Below are 24,724 nucleotides of genomic sequence, written 5' to 3'. Positions count from 1 at the left end.
TTTGTATCTTCTTAATTGATTTATGAGATTTAAACATCGGTTGACCTCTGTTGCTTTTCTTATTTATTTACTAACTAGCAAAAGACAAGGCTCACTTAAGGCCAAATATGACCTTAAAATTCGACTTTATCATGAAATATCAAAATGGCCATAGTTTGGTTCTTAAATAGATCTATTTCACCAGCCGTACTACAGGGTTAAACAAATCTCTTCATTAAAGTAGATTATATGCTTCAAAGTCAGCACAGTTTGTATATATTGTCAAAAACGATGATTTTTAAACGATGATTTTGTGCATTTTTTTTTTACCTAAAAGCACGAGGAAATCCTTGGCCACAATTTCGGATCTAAAATATTCTGTAGCCAAAAGTTGCCAATGAGGATATTTAATCCCTGGAGACTAAAACTTTCTAGATCAGAGGTGGCGTCCAAAGTAAATTATGTTAAAAATGTTAAAAACTATTGAAAATTTTTATCAAAACTGACGTTACAATGCATACTTGAGTGGTCATGTCTATAATTTTTAATGTGTTGTCCCCCAAAAAGAAGTTATTTTGTATTGATAGTTATATCACAAATATTTCTATGTTAAATTTGAGGTATTTTGGCATTATAAAAAAAAACGTCAAATTCTTCGGGCCAATTTTAACTTTTCGTGAACTTACTCCTTTGTTCTTTATTAGGACCTCACGTACAATGACAATTATTTAAGTTTCAATTATGTCACATTAACCTATTATATCTGTATGGGTTGCTCACCCAATTGTTTTCAATATAACACAACTATAAACAATTTTCATCCAAGTGGGAGGTTTAATTAGATACAAAACCAGTTTTAACTTACCATGGTCTTCAGAAAATGCCTGAACCAAGTCAGGTATATGACTGTTGTTTTTTCACTTGTTCCGTTGGTTTAAAACGTTTGTTTTTGTCAGTTTTTATGGACTTCCTCTTTTTGAATATACATTGGAATTCGAGGTATGTTTGTTGTACTTTTTTCATCAAATATCTCAAATTTGAAAGTTTCCTTAAAATTACTTAGATCAGAATATTTCGAATATGAGAAATTTTAATTTTGAGGAAACTCTGAGTTTCAAGATTTTGTGTGAAATTTTAATTTGGTGTCCAATAAACACAAAGAAATACATTTATGACACAAGAATTTGTTTAGAGTAGAAACAATGGAGAAGCAAACAAATAGATGTCAGTATACCTTATTCAATGATGAACAAACATCTACACCATATGTCAAACTCCGGATAGTCTTGCCTGTAGACAATATAAACAAATTTACATTGAATTGTTTATTAACTATGATTAGTACAAAATTGGAAAGATAAGCGATCCTGATATTGTATTTTTTCCTAGACTCACGTAAGTTTATTTTGTAGTGATAATTACCCGCCAAAGGTTTACAAATTTTGGTCATCTGCAGGTCACTCTTTATGGTTATTTGATTGTTCTGATATACCATTTGCATATATAACAGAAACAGAAACTATGATCATTGTCTTGCTTTTGATTGACCTTTCGGTTTTGTTTTTAGATTTTGTTTTGTTTTTGTTTTGTTTTGTTTTGTTTTGCTTTGATTTGATTTGTTTGACTTTCTTTGCTTTGCTTTGATTTGCTTTGCTTTGCTTTTCTTTGCTTTGCTTTGCTTTTCTTTGCTTTGCTTTGCTTTGCTTTGCTTTGCTTTGCTTTGCTTTGCTTTGTTTTGTTCTTGTTCTGTATATGGTTGTGTCCATAGTGTGTCATTAACAATAAACCTACATCTCGTTTTATTCATAGTAACGAATGTATAAATAAATGATTATTGTCTGTCTTATTTGCATTAAAGATAAATGAGGGAGGACCATTATTCCTAATTAACTTTGTGAAGAACCACACTGATTCCAACAACAAATACACCTCAAAATGCTTGACATTTTGATCGAGAACACATTTTTTGAGTTAGGTGGATTGATATTCCAACAGACAGTCGATATTCCAATAGGGACTAATTGTGCAACACTACTCGCCGACTTGTTTTCGTACTCGTATGAAACAGAGTTCATACAGAAAATAAGTTTTAACATCTCATATATCATAATGAACTTGGGGATACTACCGAGAATAGAAAGTTTGACTCATATCTTGATCTTTCCTCGATATTGACACAGATGGACGACTTCAAACTAGAATCTATGACGAACGTGATGATTTCAACTTCATATTTCTCAGCAGCAGTAACATACCCTCTGTTCAATCGTATAACATATCTCAGTAATTACGTTACGCTCGGACATGTTCACACTATACGGACTTCAATGACAGGGATACTCTCCTTACACAAGTACTGCCCCAACAGAGTTATGAGGAAGAATGACTGAACTCGTCACTACAAAAGTTTTATAATCACCAACCAGAATTGGTTGACCGATACTATGTGTAGATGTCTCAACTCATTAGCATCATGTTATCGCGGTCTTACATCTTTTTACACCATATAGTCGTCTGCTCAGTAATTTTACCGATTGTGTCCTATTCCCGATTGGATTATTTTGACTGAATGCGCGTGGCAAGTGATGCTTGCGTAGCAGATGCTTACCCTGTCAACTGACTCAGTCTCGATCCTTTTGGAGTTCATGAGATTCTGTCAGTTTATGTTTGTTACCTTGATTTGTCACTTCCTAATCGATTTGCGAGATTTGATCATACTGTCGCCTAAAATTTTTTTTTTTTTTTTTTTAGTTTTTTTAGTTTTGAAAGATATTATTAGTTACATAGTGTGCTAGTGATCTAATACGGTATATATGTGGTCAGTAAATTTCATATGGGATGAGAGCGAAGCTTGAATCCCCATATGAAATTTACTGACCCCATATATATATCGTATTAGGTCACTAGCACACTGTGTAACGAATTTGTCTTACCGACTATCTTAACATGTGGTATTTAGACTAGTGGCATATCAAAGTGATCAAGTCTTCAATATTAAGAACCTACTTCCATTGGTCTATACAAAATCAAATGCCAACAATAACAACTTGTTAGCTTTTAATGTGTTTTAATGAATTTATTTCAATCGTTCATCATCAATTTCTTCGTCTGTTGAAACCTTTCAGATTTTTCTACAACACCGTGTTGTTTTTACAAAGGGACGTAACACCACTTCTTACCGTGTATTGAAACAAACCACGCCTACTAACCCATATGAAATATACACGGTCTCCACGCGGTTGCTTTTAACCAATCATATTCCTAGAAATGTAAAGGCGGTATAAAAACATAATATCGCAAACTCTCATAAAATTAAGTCATTAAGTCGAACCTTATAAGCATTATAATTTAAGATTGTTTTGTAATAGCATAAAATGAAAATATCAGTTATCGTCAAATAATTTGAACTTGAACATTAAATCATTAATGTAGTTTTACCAAAACATTAACAATATAGTGAATGGTATCAAATAAGCATTACTTTCAATAGTTTTCAATAGTTTTGTAATAGTACCAGCAGTGATGAGGTAGGTTAACGCGTTTAATATGTTTAATGTCAGATGACTCATTAGATAAGGATAGCTCAATGTAGGGAAAATTTACTGGACACCAAAAATTGGCCTCAATATGAACTCTTGTTCCGCTTTTGTCGAAAGAAATTGTGATGTAATATTGTTGTGCTAAGTTTAAATAAATGTTTCTTAGAACGCAGAGTTTTTACAGGTACATCATCACAATACTCAAAAGAAAATGAAAGGTCTTATAACATAACAACACAATTTGCCGACAAAACATTCCAACTAAGTAAGTACAAAATATATCTCTCTATCTCACTCTACATTTATTTATCGCAACTACTTTCTTTTGACAAACACCTCCAATCGTCAATACATTTTGCTTGGGATTTTTTTTTTTTTTCTGTCGTGCTTAAATATCCTTTGATCAACACAACACCGCATGTTCTCAATGATAAACATGGAAAATATGCCATTGTAACGTCAATCAATTTCATCGAAAACTAGTTCATGCTAGTTATATCATATATAAGTCATACTAGAAACTTGTTTTAAATAGAATTCTTTTTGCTCATTATAAATAAATTAAATCAATCATTGGATTATTATTAAGGAAGTGGGACTTTTTACATTTAGTTAGTGGTAAGACTTTTTGATCTATAAAAAACTAGTGATAAAAAAGACTAGTCTATACTAAAAAAGCCTTTTATTACGCGAGTATTATGTCTATTTCAGAAAAATCAGGAACTGGTAACTATATAAGTACTTGTTAACCTCCCATAATACTTTTGTATGATTTTGTTCATTTCACTTCATCTGTTTTTGAAAATAAAAAGACGTATTTTCCCATTGGGTTTGAATGTAACCTTCCGACTCCTTTTGGTAGCATTATTTAATATATTCGATCGCATCAAAGAAACAACACTTTTAGGACCAACCTTCGCAAAATATATCTATCAAAAATTTAATAAAACATTTGAAATTCTGACCAATAGAGCGACTGCGTTGTTTGGTGAATCGGCACTAAAGCAAAATCAATACGACAAGACCTGGTATGGAACATCTCTGCCAAATTTGGCTTCATTCTATTAAGAGGTTATCAAGAAGATTCAAATATGAAAATGAAGGTGATTGCAAAAGAATCGAAACATAAATGAACATATAGTGTTTTTATGGTATTCAAAATCTCCGTTAAGAAAGAAAATAATACGGTATCTGTAGTCATTCGGCATTTTTTACATTTATTTATCATTCAGCTATTCCTTTTTGTTTTGAACATTTACTTGGAAACCCTACTTGATAATGCAGACAACATAATATAAATTGCTTACTTTAAACTTGACTGATGATGGTGTTTAGCTTAAATCTATATTAATAGTCTATTTTTGCATCTATTGATATTTGTCAACGTTCACTATCAAATCTGAAACAGACTTTTCCATGTTTTTGTCATATAAACTCGATATCAAATACCCCCTTTATATTTTAGTATGTTAAAAAAAATTGACCAGTTGATATTTAAGTTTAGCCAAAGCCATTCATCGGTTAAAGTTCAGTTCAATGTATATCATTATTTATATCGATATTTAATTTAAGAAATGGTCTGAATTTTGATTTTAGGGTTTTCTTCTTCAATCAGCAACACTATAATGTATGTACTGTGTGCAGGAAGTCTTGTGGTAATCATTGGTCTAAGTGTTCATTTCCGACAGCACTGTTTGAGAAATATGAGGTGTCGGAAAACAACGATTGGTGTACGAATTGCAAGCCATAGAAATTACAATGATGAGCTCCAAATCCAATATTTGGAATTAGAAAGACAAGAGAGCATTTATAACACCATTGATGTACAAAACACCATTGCAAGTGTTGAACATTTAAACCAACACAGGTATATCGATGACAATCGCATGTACGATTATCCTTTCAATTAAGAGTTAGTTTCCCGTTTTGAAAACTCATAAATTGAGCTTTTTAAACAAGTTAATTGAACATGTTTAAGTCTACAGACTTTTTGTTTTAATTTTAGCAAAAACAAATAAATTTCGAGAAAATGTGAAATCAAAAACATGAAAAAGACTGACAGCAATGTATATTTGTATATATGTGTTCTCCTCGTTGGTTATTAAAATATGGACAACTACCATAACTCTATTTTTCAAATAATTAATATTGTTCTTAATTGTAATGCATGTTTACACAGTTTAGGCTGATGGGTCCCAATTATTGTCATACTAACCTATCATTTCTGTTTGGGTTACTCAAATATGTTGGCAGTAGAACGGAACTATAAACAACTGTCATACAAGTTGAAGGTTTAGCTAGCTATAAAACCAGATTTAACCCACCATTTTCTTCAGGAATATGACAGTTACAATGTATTTTCCATTCGTTCCGTTGGTTGATAAAGTCCATCACGTTAGATTCTGTCACTTTTTATGGACTTCTTCTTTTTGAATTTGCCTTGGAGTTCGGTAGATTTGTAATACTTTTTTTAAACAAATATTTTTTTTATATATCTTTTTACCATCCTATAATATCCGCAGACAAACAACGTACAAAAGGTACTGTGGCATAATTTCACTTTTATTGGAAATAGTTGTTTGATTTTATGTTTAATCATAATACCAAATTAGTCAAATTTTATATGTATTGACTATTTGTAATTTTTTATTATCCATAAATTTACATATTAGTGTTGAACCGTTTCACAATGTTGTTTGACAGAATTGTGAACTTTTGATCTTTCTTCATAATTATTAATAGAATCTTATCATTTTTGTTTTTGCGGACCATCAGCTATATACCGCTGCACTATCCAAATAGTAAGACTGACTGTGTCACTTACTATGACCTTTATGACTAGCTACTTGTAATGTTGTATGATGGAATAAGATTGGTGTTTTACATGAATATATTAAAATTTACTCAATGTCTACAAACCAAATGTCGGATTAAGTTTAAATCTTGTATAGATAAAATAAAGCATTTGTTTTTCTTAGTTTTATTTAGAATAATTTAGACGCTGTTATTTTGATATATGTCTGATTATCTGTCTGTCAGACAATATACTCGTACAAGTCTGTGGTTCGCATCCTAAAAATTACAGGCAGAATTGCTCCTGCAACAATAGTGTTATAACGACAATACAAACATGACAACAGGAATAACAACATATCTACTTAATTATGTACAAAAGAGAAAAAAAAACGAAAACAACACTTTGTAAATTTTATGCGTCCAAAGCGCTTTTCTGGATTTACCTTCATCATGAACGCTCAAATTCGAGTATTTGTATTTGAAATCCAAGGATGTATAAAAAAGACAAATCCATCTAAGGTCAACTTTGCCTTAGGGAGCTGAAACTTTAGTTTCTTTATAATTTCTAAATTTATCAATGGACAATTCTAGAGAGGTTTGTTATAAATCAATACATGGCAGTACCGAAGTACTGACTACTAAGCTGATGATATCCTCGGGGACAGATAGTCCACCAACAGCGGTATCCGCTCAGTGCTGTAAAAAACAACACGTTATAAAAAGTAAAATAACAAAAATACCGAACTCCAAGGGAAATTCAAAGCCGAAAGTCCTTTATAAAATATCAAAATCAAAAGCTCAAACACATCTAACAAATGGAAAACAACTGTCATATTCCTGACTTGGTTCAGGCATTTCCTTATGTAGAAAATGGTGGATTAAACCTGGTTATTACGCTAGTTAAATGTCATGCGTCCGAAGCGCTTTTCTGGATTTACCTTCACCATGAACGCTCAAAGCCGACTTTTTGAAATCCAAGGATGTTATAGAACCGAAACAGTTAGAGCTATATGAACAAAAAGGACCTAAAAATAGACTAATCCATCTAAGGTCAACTTTGCCTTTGGGAGTTGAAACCTTAGTTTATTTATAAATCTATAAATTTATAAACGGACAATTTTAGAATAAATCATTTCAGTACCTAAGTACTGACTAAGGTACTGACTACAGAGCTGATGATAACCTCGTGGACTGATAGTCCACCAGCAGCAGTATAATCAAAGTCAGAAGCCTGTAGTTTCGTGGTTGTCGTTCCGCATCTGTCATTGAAAAAATCTGTTAACTTTGTTTAACCTGAAATCAGACCATTAGTTTTCACTTCAATTGTTCAATAGTTTACAATTTGTTTTCCGGGGGGTGGGGGGTGTTTTATGGCTTACTGTTCGGTCTTGGTTTCCTCGTTGTTAAAGATCGTAAGATGACCTGTGGTATTTTATATACAACATCCTTGTACTTTCAATTGGTGTTTGGTTGATTGTTGTCTATTGGACAATCATACTACATCTACTTATTTTTATATTAGTCGAGGATTATGCAAGACAATGGACCCAAAAAATGTGAAAAAGAAGACATAATTACATATGTTAAGCTGTGAGGTCGTTAATAAAAATCATAAATAAACTTAAGTCTTCCCTCAAAAATTTTACGTACCGTCCATCTTTATTCGTTTACCATTTTCGAATATCTAAGTCATGGATGTTCCACTTGTGGAAGCCACAACCACGTTCTAGTTTCCTCAATTGTGACATCACCTAATTAGACTTATCAATCGGATTTTACTTGATTTAAAAGCACGACGATGCCACTTGTGATTCGGGAACTCTTTTTTCTTCTTTAGTACATGAGTTCATCCCCAGCTTTTGTTGGGATTCAAATCCATCACTCTTTTTGTTGTGTAGTGTTTTGTGAACTGCCCTTGTCCCTTCGTTTTTATGTTTTTCGTCTTTTTCAAAAATTACTAATTCCAACGTAGCCTTCACAGAATAAAAGTTTTCATGAAGGCAGAAAGTCGATGCAGTCCCCATTAGAAATTTCAACAAGTGATGATAGATATAGAACACCAATTACATAAACAACCCTCAAGGGCTTCAGTAATTTTCAAAAAGAGAGTCTGGAACTGAAAGGTTTCATTTTGAAACAACTTTTGATACCGAAATGATTCAATATATTTGTATTTTTAATTGTTGAATTCAGATGGGTACAGACAAAAATTAACTTTATAAAAAAATTATTTAGTCTAGCTTAATTAATCATCTTTGAGTTTTCTATGTTGTGTTTTGTTGATGGTTGTATGTCTTTTGGTCATTTTTCATTTTTCTAATGGCTTTGTCAGTTGGTTTTGGACTTATGAGTTTTACTATTCCTTTAAGCATCGTCCGCCTCTCTTCTATTATCTAATAATATTTGTGCATGCACGGACGTCTTTAGAAGTAAATAAAACTTAAATCTACTCTTATCAACGAAAAATATCAGCAGGTAAGACGAAATACTTAACACCGAATTAGACTAATCATCAGGTTTGTACTGTCATCAGTAACACGATGGGTGACACTAGTTGAGCAGGATCTGCTAGCCCTTTTGGAGGACCTGAGATCAACCCCTGTTTTTGATGGGGTTCGTGTTGCTCAGTCTTGAGTTTTCTATGTTGTGTTTTGTTTACTGTTGATTGTCTTTTGGTCGTTTTTTGTTTTTTTGCCATGGCATTGACAGGATATATTTCAGCTTTTTTCTTTTGTAATCAATATTTGGTATTTTGCAATGTTGCCAGTGCTTTTTGTTATAAATTTGTCATTAACAGAAGTTCGCACCTGAGACAAAAACTGCTCCAATAAAGTCATGAGGAAGAACAACTAGAATCTACACTTCCTAAGTTTCAAGGTCAACATAATAATTATGAATTGGTTGACTGATACATATGTCTGTGTCTTAACTAAATATCAACATGTTTTCCTGGTTTTAGATCTTTAGATAAAAGAAAAGCTGTTGGATCTATGATTTCACCGATTGAGTCCTAATCATGATTGTGAGATTTTTCCTGTGTGGATTGGCATGGCAGGGGATGCACGCTTAGCAGACACACTGACTCTATAGTGAAGCCCGAGTCTTACTCTTTTTAGAGTTCATGCCATTCCCTCAGGTTTTGTTTTATACCTTGATTTGTATCTTCTTGAGGGATTTATGAGATTTGAACATCATTAAACTACTGTTGCTTCTAATTTTCTTCAATATTTTCTAATTATTGTAGTTATTTTGATGTTTAAAATTACTTTTAAACTATTGCAATTTGTTATTTAATACCTATACAGTGGAACCTCTTTGTGGCTAACTCGGTTGTGTCTCAAAACTGGGATAAGTCGAAGTAATTTCTCTGTCCCGGTTAAATTTTTGTTTGATCAATGTATATTTACCTCTGATGAGTCGAACTCGGTTGATTCAAATACTCGGTTAAGTCTAGAAAAAATTTATAGCCCCTTTGACGTAAAACTAATGTAAATTGACCCCGATATCTCAAAGTGCATAAGTAAGAACTTTCTAAAGATGCAGACTTAATGATAACAATTCAAATGGGATGTATTTCTTATGCTGCCTAATCATTTTAAAAAGAGATTAAAGCCATGTAAACATGCTTGTTTGTATAATAGTTAAAATGACATGTTTATGGTGACCGGTAATTAACACCTTTGTTGATTGTCCATGCAAAACATAGTGTGTTGAACATATTTTACCTGACATAAAAACGAAACGAATTTAAATGACCCAAGCTGAGATTAAGAAATTGTTAGAACATAAATCTGTTAATTACAATAAATAAAAGGATTAAGACAATTATGATTAATATATAATAACTGAATGCAAAGCAGACGACCCTCGATCATCAGAGATGTTTCTCAACTTGTTTCGTTCGTTCCGCAAGTGATTTCATAATTTATGGTGACTGACCTTTGTAAATATTTGTGTATTGGTTTTATTAATTAACGTTTTGTATCTGTCCTTGTGTGTTTAATTATTATAAGGGAACAAAAAATATGGAGATTGAATACACAATCAAAAAGTGTCATATAAAAAGGCAAACTGTTCAAAATATCTAGTTTACACAAATCTCAAACCGTATTTAATGGATTCCAAATTCATTACAACACACTCGACCTCAGATGAAACGAACCTTGGATAAGTCAAATAATTTTGTCCGGTCCCTACGACTTTCACATAACAAGGTTCAACTGTACTTACATACGTAATTAATCAAAATCAAAAACAATTCTAACTACTTAGAAGTTTAATTCATGATATTTTATCTAATTATAAAAGTTCTAAAAAATACATTAACAAGTAAGTAGTATCACAGAGAAATTACATTTTGCAGGAAACACTTGTTTAAGATTCTCGTGTGTTTATATATTGGAAGCACATTTCTTAAAAGCAACTCGGTGTAAAAGTTAAATAATAACAATCAAGTATTCTGTAGACTGATAAAACTTATTTGGCCTAATTTTTCAAATAAATTTGTATCAAGGTGGAGACAACACAAAAGTAAAAACAGTTTGGTCAGGAGCCATGATGTCATAATCAACATACTTTTAATATAACAGAAAGACTTTAACTTTTTGGTTTTTGTACTAAGGTTGAAGTTAATGATCTCAATCTTGAAGAATTCACATTGAACATTGAAGGTTGAACTTTTTTTGGCAAGAAAAAGAAAAATTCTTTTTATTCTGGTATGACTCTAATTAATGTCAGTTCTTTTTTAATTTCTAAAGAATTCAATATTTCTTCCAAAATGGAAAATACATATTAAAAAACCCAATTAACTAAAATAGCTTGTACGTTTGAAATAAAATTTCATAGCAAAGTATTTGAAATTCAGTCCATTTTTTCTCAGATTTGTCATGAATCTCTAAATAAAGGACAGTTCTTATATGGGACACAAATCTATTTAAGTTGGATCCCGTTTTTTATATATGCAGGTTTGGCTATCAACAGTCAAATTTTCAAACTTTTCATATTACCGAATTGATAGAGAATCTATACAGAACAAGTATTCCCCTGGAAAATGCATAACAACCATAAATATATAACAAAATTACATATAACTAATACTGACTAACAGAGATCGCCTAGAGTAGATAAGTACATGTTTTTACAACAGGATAAAGGTCAAATACAAGAAAATAAATCCACATTACAATACACATTTACACACAGGAAAAAATACATAAATGTAATTTAGAAAAAAATTAAGCAGTTAAAGGATTATACAGAATTCTGCTTTTGCATTCATATTAATTTTAATTTGTTCATCATCTAAAAAAAATAATTGTGCACAATCAAAAAGGTGTAAAACATTAAACATTGAAATTTTTATAAATGGAATGTCTATTAAATGTGCATTCTACAAGGAACAGAGTTGATATTGGAAACCTTTCTTGTACATTTATGAAGTTTATTAACTGACAATGAGCATACCCCTTAAGTATACACAAGGTTCAAAAATACCACTGAAACTCTATCACATGATTACAAATCAATATGTGTAGTTGTACTGTATGTTACTAATTCTCTCAGTAAAACTGACAAATTTTGATTGCTAGATAATGACTTGGCAAATGTTTTGTTGAGCTGACAGTTGTTTTATGGAGCTTGATAAAACATTACTCTAGTTGATTGAAACAAGAAATTCATTCAAATTCTGTCACAATTACATGTGGTCAAGAGAACAGTCTAACTTTGAATATGAACTTTCAATGGCATTTTTGTAATTATCATGATTATCTAGAAATGTATAAAATTAGTTTAAGTCTGAATAGAATAGGAATGATGGCTTTTCAATATGACTAGGTTTATAGAACAAAGTAATGACTATTAATGTGGTTAAAATGAATAAAAAATTACAGAAAATTATAGATAGAAGGAAATTTTTTTTAAATAATGATTCAAAATTTACGAGTTTCCTCTGCACTAAGGAAATCCTGGAAGTTTGATACATGGACAACTAGGTATCACTTGACCATAAATGTATAGAGTATGAAAAGTTGAAATATGATTTGTTTTCATATTAACCATAGAATGGCTCACAAACGAGTCGTTGCAGGATATTCTCTTTTGCCACTAAAATGTCAAATGCATTATTTTCATCAACTAAATATGTATTAAGAAAATATATTTTCATAGTATGCTAATTTTTTAAATAAATTTAAAGAATTTGTGTATTACAACTAATTTGCTCTCAGAAATAGGTAAAAAAAATTGTTACATTTTTTCAAACATTTAGCATCACAAAAAAGATGAATACAGAGACTGTCAAAAAGAAAACCCGCTTTAAAGAAGAAAATGACAAAGATATTTTGTTTTACTAAACATAGAAAGAACATTACTCCATAATATAAGCACCTCTAAAAGTAACAGTAGAACCTGGATTTTCATAAACATCATCTATATATTCACTTGAATAAGCTTCAGAAGCTACAGGTCCAATACCTTTTACAGTGGGACCAAAATTATCCTCATTCATATGAGACTCATTGAAATATTTATGTTTCTTGAATTTAGTAGGAGTGGCACCATTTCTAGGCGCAAAAATTTTTGGTGGAGTGTTCATATTTAATCGCCTCATCATGGCCTTGACATCCTGTGTTTTTTGTGATCGTTTTGGTGGAAGTTTATCTTCATCTGTGAAGTAACGCCCTGGAACATGATACCACGCAGATTTATGGTGGACTTTCCTAGATATATCTCTTGGAGTTTTAGAATTACCAAGTAAACTGCTTAATGAACAATTAGGCCCAGACGTAACTGTGGATGTATTACTTAAATTTATAGAATGTGGATTTGTATCCTTCTTTGACGAGTAACTTTTTAAGCTACTTCCTGTCCGATAACTAGTTCCATAGGAACTTGCACTTCTTGCACTGCTTTCTCGTGGAGGTCGGACGTTTTGTTTTGATGATCTTGAACTTTCTGCGCTTCCAAATCTTTTGAATAATTTAACAGGGCCACTTTCCAGGGTCTGTGGCATAAACTGTGTTCTTTTCTGGGCAGGACTTTCTTCACTTCTAGCAATATCAACACCAAAACTGTCAATGATATTGTCTTGAACTTGCATTGGCTGCTGCTCTGGACTTTGCCTTCTCTCTTGTTCCTCTTCATTTTCTTTGTCTTCCGCTATAACACTTCTCCCATAATCAGGTATACCTGAAAAGCCATTTACAAGTTGCTTTCCAATTTTGAGACGTCTTTCGACACTTTCTCTATTTAGCAGACGGGCAGGTCTTTCTGTTTCAATCATTAACCTTTCTGATGCTGTTATATGACTTGCACTGCTTAGCCTGCTCATTGAATGAAGACTCCTCTCATCTCTACTTGTTGGACGTGAACTTCCTCTACTTCTTGTTTTTGCTGATGATCTTAATTTTGACCTTTTGTCCAGATTTTTCAGGTCATTATCCCTCCAAGACATGTTGCTGAAGGGTCTTTCAACGGTGCGGACATCTGTTTCTTTAGCTGGACCAAACTCATATTTACCCATCTTTAAAGTAACTTCTAATGTTTTGAGGTAATTACGTACAGACACTGTGTCAATATGATCACCTCCTGAAAATACAAAATAATCAAAATTTTAGCATTACATTTTGGGAAAAAATACATAAGACACAAAAAAATTTCTCTGCATACATGTGACGGTACTTCTATTAATAACGGAACAAATTTGAAAAGATTTTGTGGTTACCACAAACTGAAAGAAACTGCATATTTCAATTGGTTTTTTATATACAATGTCCGAGACCACAAATTAAGAATACTCATGCCATTAAAAACAAAATTTGATATCCATAAATGAAAAAAGGACTTTCACAGATTATTGAATTATATGACTAAAAAATTAAATATGAATTTCATATTCTGGGAAACTTAACTCCACCAGATCTCTGATTTATGCTGATTGACCTACAGGGACTTGAAAAAATTATTTTTCACTTGTTATGTTATCTTTTGACGGATAAAATTTTTAATAATTTTTCGGGAATTTGTTTTATTCCCTGGTGACAAACCTAAACTTCATGTATTCTTTAAATTGGAATTGACAATAATAAAATGGCTGAAATTTTACATGACAAAAAATATAACAGAGTGAAAAAATGTGATATGATAAATTGATATTGATGTTTTCAGATTATGTAATAAATGTTTTTGAGTACAATGACAGGATAGACAACCCTGACAGTTTCAATTGAATATTTTATCTAAGTTAATAATCAAATTTGATTTATCTCCCTTTGAACTACAGATCATATTTTCTAGATATATAATATTTCAACCATGACTCCTAGGTACAAACCAAATATTGTATTCATATTTGGGATCTGAGGCAGTTTAGATGAGTTTTGTTATAGCCAAATACTGACATTTCCAATGTTAAATTTGTCTATAGGTCAATTGTGCCAAATTTCCAATGTTGAAATTTAACTCAATTAGAAGTTGTTTTAATTATTTAAGAAATTTTTATGTTATTTTTTTTTAAGTCTGCTGTTTGACCCGTAGTAATAAATTGAAACATCAATTTGAATTATTGCCCTTTAAACTACATATAATCTGTTCTCTTCAAATGTAAAAGTAATCTATCGAGAGTAGGGGTTTATGCAGTCATCTTATAAAGAATATAACTAATCCTGATTGGTCATTTTGTTGACTGTGGACCTAATAATTATTTATCACTTGACACCTTGTGGACCCTTCCATTAATCAAAGGCAAAATAACATATGTTTGCCTCTTTTCCATTACGAGCTTAAAAAGTCTTACCTAAACTGTGAAAAACCATACTTTTGATGGCAGAATTGATAAAGAAAAAAGAAAACTAATAATTCTATAAAAATGAAATAGTACTCTATATTTTTGGAACTTCAAAATAGTAGACATCTTTTTTTTAAAATGATGAAAGTGCATCCAATTTGCTGATTTACTTTCCAAACCCTTATGTGAAATTTTACCCAGTTAGCATTAGATACTTTAATTCCCGTTTGTTTGTATAAAAAAGACTGTAAGATTGCTTATTTTATTGTTTTAATCAGTTCTTATTAGTGGTGTTGTAAACAGAACATATACGAAACAAGCTACAACCAATCTAATAGCACATGCTAGAAGCTGTGTGCATTGCAAGAAATATTAACCCTTCCAAAGCACCTGATAACATTTCCAGTTTTTATGGAGGTGCATATTGCCTAAGCTTTAGTTTCATAGTGTTGTTTACATCCATCTAACCAATTATTTTTGTATCATTCTATGATGCTTGTACAACTCATTTAATCTATTTTTATTTGTGTTTATCTTCTATTGTCCCTCTTGATTTTCAAATTCCCACATTGTTCAAACTTCTAGCTTCATAAATTTCATGAAAAGAATACTTTAAATCCACTTTGCCATTGGTCAGAAAAAATCATACCCCAGCCAATGGGTACTTCACAACGTGGGGTAGTATAAATCACATGATAATATGGTTATATGACAAGTTTCTATTGACTTAACACCTTGTTATCACTGGATTATAGTCTGTAAAATCTCTTTAATATAACTTTTATCAGTTACTTTAAACTACTTTGCTGACTCTTGATATCTGTCAAACGCACCTTTATCAATAACATAAAATTAGTACAGTCTTTAAAAACACTTGTCAACTGTCATATATTTCTCGCAAGCCTTTGATCAAACATTAGTCAAACAAATATGGTTACTTTTAGCTTATGACTTCTTAACTTTTCTATTCTTCAAAATAAAATGTAAATCTCCTCATGAGAAATGGCATATATGTAGTTTTGTGATTTATTTTGAATATGAATAAAAAAAAAATATGTGGGAGTATATATGTAATTGAGACAGCAACCAAACAACAAACAAAAATCGAATCATAATTTCCTGTCGATATGCACATCTACATCTAGTGTGTCCTCATTATCTACAAAGTTTCATCAAATTTTGTTGTGTGGTTTCAGAGGAGTTGCAATGACAAGAACAGGACTGACGGACGGACGGACTGATGGACAGGCCAACAGATAGACGGGTCAAAAACATTATACCCCATGCAACTTCGTTGCATGGGGTATAATTATTTCATTTTTGTTAAAAATGTTCTTTGATGAAACTTTTCACAAAAGATTTGAAAATTTGCAATACTTCTATCAAATTTGACTTCAATAGCAATTTCTAGAGCATTATTTTTGAGAACTTTCCAATTTTGAACCTATAAGTGAAACAAAAACAAATTGTTTCAAACTTTTCCTAACAAATTATATTGATGAAAAATGTAAAGCCACAAGAATGATTTTTATGAATACTAAGAAGGATTAATAAAAAGAACATATTGAAATCTATCCTTGTTAACATTAATTTTTTGAAGGAGCCTGTAATGCTCAATTAGAATCTGTTCTGAATGCATAATTTGAAAACCATTGACTTCATACATTTACAAATATTTGGTCTCAATGAGTCACAAATGTATTGTAAATGACTTAAATGTGTGAACATTGCAATTGTATATTCTCAAAAATTTAGTGTCACTAATTCCAAATATCAAACTTGTACCTAGTCATCTCAAAAATAAATTTAAAAGTCTTTTCCTTTATGATATTTTAGAAGATAATAAGCTAGCAGTTAATTTTGTAAATGCCATAAAATTTTAAGGTGAAAGTAAATTATTGTGACATGTTTATAAACATGTCATTGATATATGATATAATATGAACTGAATTTCTACTTCAAAGAAATAACAATGACAATTTTATAATGCATTTGCAGTTTGTCTATTTAGACTGTAATTATATTATTTTACTATGCCGAAAGATAGGACACTAGTTTTTGCTGACCAAGTAAAGGCACTTTGAAATATTTTTGTTTCTGTTACTTGATTGTACTGTAGACAAGAAATGAGCTGTTAAATTGAAAGCAAACTGGGTTTTCTGTATTTTGAAAGGCACTTTCTGGCTTTTTTAACCTTTCATATTGTTTGCCTATTTTCCAATCTATCAACAACCATAACTCCTGAACGGCAAAAATAAAAAAAGTGCCAATTTTAAATTTGACCACCATTTTGTCATCAGTAACAGCATTTCTAAATATAAGAGCATTAATGGTTGAATGGTACATAAGTAATTGCAAGGAAGCGACAGAAAATGCCATTTATCAATCTATCAAGGACCATAACTCCAGAACGGTAAAAGTGAAAATTGTCCCTACTAAACCTGATCTCCATTTTGACATCAGTAACAACATATTACAATTTAAAAACCATTCTTAGAAGAGTTCATAAGTTATTGAACGGAAACGAAATAAAGTGCCATTTTCCAATAGATCAAGGACCATAACTCCTGAACCGTAAAAGAGATAATCGTCAACATAAAACCTGATCTCCATTTTGTCATCAGTAACAACATATAACAATTTAAAAACCATTCATAGAAGGGTTCATGAGTTAGTGAACGGAAACGAAATAAAGTGCCATTTTCCAATAGATCAAGGACCATAACTCCTGAACAGTAAAAGTGAAAATTGTCAATATTTGACTTGACCTCCATTTTGTCATTAGTATCAACATATTAAAATTTGAAAAGAATTGATTGAACAGTTCATAAGTTCTTGCACAGAAGCTGTTGGTCGACCACCCACCCAGTTTGCCCTTATGCCGGCCCATTGTACTTCACCAAATTAAATAAACAGCTACGCCATGAGCGCATGATATGCCTGTCGTCTTGTGTGTGAATTTTTATGCAATAATCATAAATAGTGTCTGACATACGGCGTGACATGCGAAAACCCCCCTTTTTTTTACAAAAACCTCAATATCTCTAAAATAAAATTTTGAATCAAAACCAAAAAGTATACAGATCTTTAGATTAATATAACTAAGAAGTGTGTAAAATTTTAAGCAATAATCATAAATCGTTTTTGAGATACGGTGCGACATGTGAAAAACCCCTCCCCCTTTTTTTACAAAATACTCAATAACTCAAAAATAAAATTTTGAATCATCACCAAAAAGTATACAGATCTTAAGATTAATATAACTAAGAAGTGTGTAAAGTTTTAAGCAATAATCATAAATTGTTTCTGAGATACGGCGCGACATATGAAAAAAACACACACCTGTTTTAGTGACTAAGTCCCGTAACTCAATAAGTTTTTTTCTTATTTTCACCAAAAAGTATACAGATCGTTTGACCATCATAAGAAACAACTATGTTAAGTTTCATGAAATTTGGATAAGTTGTTCTCAAGTTACGGTGCGACATGTTTACGCCAGACAGACAGACGGACAGACGACATTTGTATACCATAGAAAGTCCCGTCAAACTTTTGACGGACGTATAAAAACTGGTTTTTTCCTGTAAAATTCCAAGTTAAAACTTAAAGGAGATGTTAGGGATAGGTCAATGAGACAGAAACAAAATGACAAAAATAACCAAATGATATGCAGTGGGCAACATACAGTCTTCAACAATAGACATGGGTCTACACAATGTATCAAGCTCTAAATCGTCTGGAGTATACGTAAAAGCTGTAAAGAAATTTAAGCAATCATAGATCTGCCATCAACATCCAACTCTCCAATGATATACATATAAACAAAAAAATTAAGATTTGACGTCTTTTTAGTACAGTACAAGGCAAAGGGAACAACACAATAAATGGGAGCTAGGAAAACTGGACCACATATTTTTGGAAAAGGAGAAAAAGTGAATTACAGAGATGAAGAACCTTTCAAAATCAAGTGTCAGTTGTAAGAACTGGCTTAACATGTTAAAATAATGGTAGGGAAAAAGTACAAAAAAAGGTTTATCATGCTCTATCTATTAAGACCTCTGTGCCATTCTTTCAAATAATGTGTGTGGAAATATTAAACTTTAGCATATTCATTTTGCCTAGCTCTCTGCTAATGTATGCCTTCTCAAAACCACTGATCATTTATTGACAAACAATTAACACCTTTGATCTCTATTCTACATTGATTAAAGTTCAATAGTAACATCAAATTTCTTTAACCTGTGCTTTTGCCATTATGACAAAATCAGCAAAGATGCAAATGCTATAGATGACTTCAAGCTAAAAGAACACAACTTTTTCTGACTACCACTACAGGCTCAGGCTCTGCATTTCCCATATATAAGACCTTCATTCTTGACACATTTACATTGCAAATATTCATGAAAAGTAAAATATCATTGTATAGCCAGAACCAGTAATAGAATTTTAAAAAGTGATGATTATATTCAGGACATGAGTTGAATCCTTCTATATCCTAATAGGGCAAATTTTGATCAAATTACTGTCTAGCAAATGGTAGGGTATCACCCACCTCCTTTTTCCCCTAATGCTATTTGCACAATGTAAAAGGCAGCCAACATTCATGAAAATGTCCAACTTATATAGTTATATTGCACATTCAATCTGAAGTTTACTTTGGTTTGCCTCATATTCACCCTCCTAAATTCAAAATAAATTCAGAACAAAATTCTATATGAATGAAAAAGACATTATATACATAAATAAAACAAAAAATACCTACCCTGCATGACTAAATGGCCATTTGGCACAGGAGGCAAATATTTGCTAGTTATCCAGATAGACATTGTTTCACTTCAGTCGAACAAAGCAGGATATAAAATATATTACCACCATAAAACACTCGTCTCCTACTGGGTTATAAACTATTGTTTAACATGAATATCAAATACTTCTGTGGTAATCTGCATGAAAATACCCATCAATATGTTGTATGTTTTTTAAACTTTAATTTCATACCCATAAATGATATCTAACATCATCTATGAAAAGAAACGGTAATGTTCCCATGAAGCTCAACAAAAATCAATTCTAAATTAAAGTACCAGAGCTCATTTTTCCTTTTGTTAATTAATTTATAGACGGATTTAAAATTCAAATTAGTTTTTATTCCATGTGAAGGATGATTGATAGTTTTCTAATTGTTCAAACTACAATTCCGAATAATAGTTTTACACAGTATTTAATACATAGATATCATTTACATTTAATTGCACGTGTATGCACATTTATTAGTTAAAATCCATCTGCACAATTAAATAACTTATGTCTTTTTAAATAATCCAGAACTATTCCACCTGAAGTCTTCGTCTTTTTCCAAGTTTGCAAAAAGAATTCTTAGTTACAACTTTTATCCATTTCAAATGTCTACCAAATATATTCCCATGTTTAACATTACCCGTTCATTTCAGTTGGTTTAATTACAAATTTCCATATATAGTGGTACAGTTCTAAATTCATACCAATCTCGAGATAAGTTACAACGTGGAACAATTTTATCCTCAAATATCGAGAAGATTAAATGACTGGGAGGTGTACGGTCCACACGATTAGTGGTGTTAAAGTTACAAAAGACGTTTTATATGTAAACGTCAATGTTTATCTCAGTGAGGTTAGATGTGGCCTTTGTGGTTTTTAACACCATGGTTTAACCTGTAGATTTAAATATTTAAATAAATGTTTATATACCCAAAGTCATAATCATTCTTCATTCAAATAAAATGAACAGATTTTTTGCAGATTAATTTGTTTCTTTGTTTTGATGACGCAGCCCCTTTAAAAAAAACACTAATCCTACAGGAGATAATTAATGAATGAATATCACCATGCAAAAGAACATGTACATTGCATTTTGTTTTGATAATTTAAAAGATGTGAATTCACATAGTACAGATAATCCCAAGGACTACAATTAATGTTATTTTTGAAATTGTTCACATTTGCTTCTGGACTTTTCCATTTTCTTGCACTTGGTAAATCAGTAAAAAGGACTGCATGCAGTAAAGAAAACCACCTTAACTCATCGGATAAATTATATAAGCTCAATATTACTTCCAATGGAAAGTACTAAATGTCCCCTTTATTCAAATCTTTAAAAAAAGAAAACGAATCAAACAAAACAAATCCTGTTACATTTGCCTATAAGCCAATCTTGAGTTTTCTGTGTACTTTTTGTGAATTTTTATTTGTCTTTTCATCTCTTTTGTTTTGCCATGGTGGGGGCGGTTTTTCTTTAATTATGGATTTTGATTGCCAGATCTCAGTATCCCCCCTTTTTCAAAAAGCTTTTTGATACAATATTTCATCTTATGTAATACATATTTAATGAAAACTTATATCAAATCTAAATACATTTTCATTAAAAATAAATTACATTAAATCAAATTCTTATCAACCTGCTCACACATCCAGATACAAATAATTTGTTTGTTAAACATCAAAGGTGCAATCAATCTTTAATCTCCATAGTTAAAGCCTAATACACAATTGATTTGACTTTAAGAGGCCATATAGGGAAATATTTCAATAGTATAAAAATTCTGTCAAAATTTTATCACATGATATAAGCATTCATGCATATTTTCAATTTTTCAATTTTGAATGCATAAAACAGGTGCACCTATGATTACATAACCATTACTGGATCTTCTGGAAGTCAATAGTGCAGTTGCTTCCGTTGGTGAATTCTCATAGGTCAAAGCAATCATTAACTAAACTACATTGAAATTTGGTTATCAGGAACTTCATCAAATTTAATTAAGAATATGATCTCCTGTGCAGAGGGTTTGACATATTAGGGGAATTTACTCCAAATTTGGTAAATGAATACACATATTAATTTAATTAAGATCTACTGATAAGTGTCTTACATGATTTGAATGTAACATTGACCTAAGCTTACCTAGTAACATACAAATTACAACATCTGCACTCAAAAAAGGTCAAGGCAAAATATCGATGAATAAAGAGCTGCGCCATGAGCGCATGATACGCATGTTGCCCTTTTAGTTTTGATGATTTTTCAACGAATAAAGTTCCATAACTCTGCAATGTCATATAAGAAATTTATAAAAAAAACAAAAAGGAGCTTATTTCAATAGATATAAACAAGTCACCATAGTTTCATGAAAATTGCTCAAAGCGTTTTTGAGGTTATTGTCTGAAAACTGGAAAATCCCCCCTTTTTATGAATAAAATTTCCTATCTCAGAAACATAAAATCTTAAATTTATAAAAATCGAAAGGGAGCTTATGTCGATAAATATAAACATATCACCATAGTTTCATGAAAATTGCTCAAAGCGTTTATGAGTTATTGTCTGAAAACTGGAAAATCCCCCCTTTTTTATGAATAAAATTTCCTAACTCAGAAACGTAAAATCTAAAATTTATAAAAATAAAAAAGGAGCTTATGTTAATAGATATAAACAATTCACCAAAGTTTCATTAGTCAGGAAAAAGACAAACAACACAATGGCTAAAAATAAAAAAGGCAAACAGACATTCAACAGTCCACAAACATAACACAGAACAGAAGATTAAGCAACAGGCACACTAACCACAAGAGACTCTTAAAATATTTCAATTTCATGGTTCAAGTTTAACTTTGCTAAATTTGACCTAATCTTAATTACTGTAAATTCAGAAGTTATTGTGTGCATTTATTATAGCGATTGTTGAAGAATGGACAAAAATGCAAGTTTAATTATTGTGATTTCCGGAAAATCTGCATACAGATATATGTATCAGATATCAGAATGTGAGCTCTTATTATTGCAATACTCACCCAGTCACATTATTTGCATTAATAAAAACCTGGCAATAATTTCTGAATTTACAGTAGGTATGCACTCACAAAATACCCCTTCTTCTTGACATAGAATGATAAACTTACTCAAATTCAAATTTCATTTCTTAAGGACATATTCATGTATAGGCCATTAGAAAAGAGTAACATACATACGTGTTAAGCATTAGGAAGGAAGGAAGAACGGACAGGCAAAGTCAATGCAATATGGCCCCCACTCATTGAGTGTGGTATAACAGGAAAATAGGAAGGTTGCAGTGTCTTCATACAAAAAGGTGACACCACTGTTTTGAGTGTGGCACTTTTAATGAAAATATAATTATATCACTATTTTCATTTGGAACAGTGGGTGTATAATGACAATTACTGATCTTTTTGAAAATCTTTTGAAATTTAAACATTTTCTTTGGAATCTCATCATTTAACCATATCCTTTCTTTTTCTATTTAATATTTTCCTACAATGGCTGAACATTAGCTGAGTCCTTAGGCATAAGACAAGTACCTTATTAAGTCAGCAAGCTCAAATACCCCACATCCCCCCCACCCCCTGTCCTCCTCCTGAAAAAATAATCGCCCATTTCATATTTGACTGCTTATCTTAACTCATCAAAGGTTTTGATTAGTGGAAACCTTCATGGAAATAAGAAAAGAATCTGACAAAAATTAAAGTGCTATCTTGGCAACAAGAAAGTAATGACAGACAGCAGACGGTCAAAAACATGTGTTTAAGATTTCAACCATTACACTTTTTCAGTTGATCATTGAATTATGTTTGGATTACTTATAATCATAAATAATACACTATTATATAATCATAAAAATCAAAAATTAGACCACTGCTTTTTGTTATATAATCAAATAATTGAAATAACTGACCTTTCTTATAAATCCCCATATCAAAGCAAGTGAGACAAAAGAACCACCAGGTACATATGTATAAAAGCACACTAAAAATGGAACCTTAAGATTAATATTGAAAAAAAAACAGACTGAAAGTATACAGTAACAACTGGATTATAATTAATACTCTTAAAAGGGATTGACTTTTTACCTATGCCTTGTATGGATTATAGATTTATAGGATATATTATCCATTTTTATCACAAAAGGTCAATAAACTGGTATGTAAGAACTAAAAGTTATGGTAAAGTCATTACATTATATATAGTTCACCAAAATAATAGAAAGGCTAGAAGATTCATTTCTGATAATAATAAAGGTTCTAAACAAAGGCATTAGGTACTTACAATTTTGTTAAAAGTTTCATTGAAATACAATCAGTGGTTAAATAAAAGCTGTGAATACAAGATGTCTACCCTTTTGAAAATAGTAAAATCTAATTTTTGATAAAAGAAAGAGGAGCTACAGGATGATTACCCCTGTTGTTAGGCATGTCAAAATCAATGTTGCTGTTGGTAATTACAATACATAATTTGAAAAAAAATAAAAATGAAAGCTTATCAAAAACTACATTTCTATGAACCAAAATTGTAATGGCATCAACTGCCTTCCAGTATTGATTCTGTCAAGTAGTAATCTCAATCATTCATCATTTACAACATCAATTAAAAATCATTGTTCTCCATAGATGTAGATTCTTCTATGCATTGATTTTTTAACACACATGTATTAAATTTCTAGAAAGCCAAATGAATTTTTCATAATTTTATCTTTTTATTAGATTTAAAATTGGTTATTTTTTGCAATATAATGTATCAGTTATATCCATTTTTTATAACCACAAATGAAAGGAAATAGCAATGAAATAGAAACCCAAA

General features: G+C 31.2%; 1 protein-coding gene across 1 annotated transcript in view; it reads right to left on the bottom strand.

The window, feature by feature from the left end:
• Positions 1-10,572: 10,572 nt before the first annotated feature.
• The window catches only part of LOC127700943 (TPR repeat-containing protein DDB_G0287407-like), a 57,006-nt gene continuing 42,854 nt past the window's right edge, over positions 10,573-24,724 (bottom strand). The window contains exon 19 of the mRNA XM_052204682.1: positions 10,573-13,901. Coding sequence (XP_052060642.1) covers positions 12,682-13,901 — 1,220 coding nt within the window. The 3' untranslated portion in view covers positions 10,573-12,681. The remainder of the gene's footprint in view (positions 13,902-24,724) is intronic.

Source organism: Mytilus californianus, unplaced genomic scaffold (genome assembly GCF_021869535.1).
Source record: "Mytilus californianus isolate M0D057914Y unplaced genomic scaffold, xbMytCali1.0.p SCAF_1, whole genome shotgun sequence".
NCBI lineage: Eukaryota > Metazoa > Mollusca > Bivalvia > Mytilida > Mytilidae > Mytilus > Mytilus californianus.
The sequence above is the reverse complement of the archived record's forward strand: the minus strand, read 5'-3'. Positions and strand labels throughout refer to the sequence as shown.